Source organism: Lactuca serriola, chromosome 8 (assembly GCF_051521515.1).
Source record: "Lactuca serriola cultivar US96UC23 chromosome 8, Lser_US96UC23_V15, whole genome shotgun sequence".
NCBI lineage: Eukaryota > Viridiplantae > Streptophyta > Magnoliopsida > Asterales > Asteraceae > Lactuca > Lactuca serriola.
The window spans coordinates 290,418,006-290,419,997 of record NC_136415.1 but is presented as its reverse complement, the minus strand read 5'-3'; the positions used below and the strand labels follow the sequence as shown (position 1 = coordinate 290,419,997).

At 38.0% G+C, this 1,992-nt stretch overlaps 1 protein-coding gene across 1 annotated transcript; it reads right to left on the bottom strand.

The window, feature by feature from the left end:
- Positions 1-885: 885 nt before the first annotated feature.
- LOC145068174 (uncharacterized) lies at positions 886-1,632 on the bottom strand. Its single transcript, XM_079015149.1, has one exon. It carries the CDS (start codon positions 1,630-1,632, stop codon positions 886-888), a length of 747 nt encoding a protein of 248 aa, XP_078871275.1.
- Positions 1,633-1,992: the final 360 nt, after the last annotated feature.

Here is a 1,992-nt window from a genome sequence, read left to right as displayed (position 1 = left end):
AATCTACTTTGAAAATCAAAAGATGATTCTTTGAGGCTTTACTCCAAGCTACAATCTCATTAAGAAGAAAAGGGCCATCTAGAATTTGTCTGCCTTTAATAAACGCTGACTGTTCCGTGCTCACTACACTCCCAATGACCTCCGCCAACCTATTAGCTAAAAGTTTACCAATAATTTTATATTGGCAACCGATTAGACTAATAGGTCTAAAATCTGTCACATTCTTCGGGTCCCTAACTTTAGGAATCAAGGTAAAGAACGAAGCATTGTACCCCTTAGGAATCAAGGAATGCACATGGAAATGCTCAATAAAAGCAACTACATCATCCTCCAAAATATCCTAATATCTCTTCATAAAAGCAAACGAAAACCCATCTGGACCGGGAGCCTTTGAAGAACCGAAATCCCACACAACCTTTTTTATTTCCTCACGTGTGAAAGGAGCATGCAGAAAACGAATCTGAGCGTCTGACAGATTCGAGAAATGAAGAGGATCTGTAAGAGGTCTAGGTCCTGTCTGTTTCAAAAAAAGAGATTGATAATGCACACATAATTCTTCTTTGACAATGCTCAGATTATCAACCCACACACCATTTGTAGAACACCACGAATAGCCATTTGTCGCCTCTTGTGTTTTATAGTACCGTGGAAATATCCTGAGTTTTCATCACCTTCAATACCCCATTGAATTTTAGCCTTTTGAGCTAAATCCAATTGAGTAATGTGATCCAAGTCTGTAAGTTCCTTAAGGACCGTCACTCGTTTCTCCCGTAGCTCAGCTATACCTCCGTCTTCCATCAACCTAGAATCAATAGATTCTAAAGTCTCCTGTATCTCCTTCCGTTTGTTGCTCATTTGAACTCGAATAGTGGCATTACAAGACCTCTAATTGGATTTAAGAAGCTGTATTTTCTTCTTAAATATAATCCAAGGGTGAGAATATATCGTTCCTGATAGTTCATTCCATGAATTGCGGATAACGTCATCAAACCCATCAATGTTAAACCAAGAGTAAAACATTCGGAAATGTGTTGGACCATATTCAACACTGTGTTCCAGTAAGAGAATGGGTCTATGATCTGGGATGAATTTCTCCAGGACTATACCCAAAAGATGTGGAAATATATCCAAAAGGCCACCCGTCACTAAAAAACGATCCAACTTACTAAATTTTGACCCCCACTTATTACTCCAAGTAAAACGAGGCCCCCCTAACGGGATATCTGTCAAATCGGCATGTTCAATAAAATCATTAAAATTCCTAGCTGTAGAAGAGTGAAAATGAGACCCCATTCCCTCCGTTTCATCCCTCACAAAATTGAAGTCACCCATTAAGACAAACTCCCCGCAAAAAGAAAAAATAAGTAGAAGAACATTGTTCCAAAGTTGCCTCTTACAATTCGCCCCTTGAGGAGCATAAACTATAATAAACAACACCTCCGTAGCCGAAGTCTTCCAAACAGCTTCAATAGCAAGAAAATAATCAGAAGAATAACTATTTTTAACAACGATACAATCCAAATCCCAAATGGAAAGAAAACCCCCCAAGGCGCCACGAGAAGGAGAAAAAGCATCAGAAAACAAAATGTTTCCCCCAAAAGACCGCACCGTATAAAGATTGATAACTTCCATTTTTGTTTCTTGAATAGCTAAAAATTTAACTTTATGTTTATTACATAAAGTTCTAATCCAACTCCGCTTGTCTTTGCAACCCGCTCCTTGAATGTTAATAGACAAAAAAATCATCTCATAACCGAATTATTATCGTTCCCTAGAACAATTTCCTTGACACGTTCAAAACATCCTTCCAAATTATAACCCATGGCCATCCCAATATCAAGTGTTTTTTGAATTTCATTCAAAAAAGAACTATTGTTAATCGAATTCTGTGAATTGGTATCATTAACATTAAAATTAGAAAAACCGGGAGGATGAGAAAGATTATCTTTTGAGTCCGCCACACCCGACATTCGACCAAAACCTCCAACAAAA

What these genes read in the sequence shown, in the direction of transcription:
- LOC145068174 (XM_079015149.1), bottom strand. Translation starts at nt 1,632, where the DNA reads ATGGAAGTTATCAATCTTTATACGGTGCGGTCTTTTGGGGGAAACATT.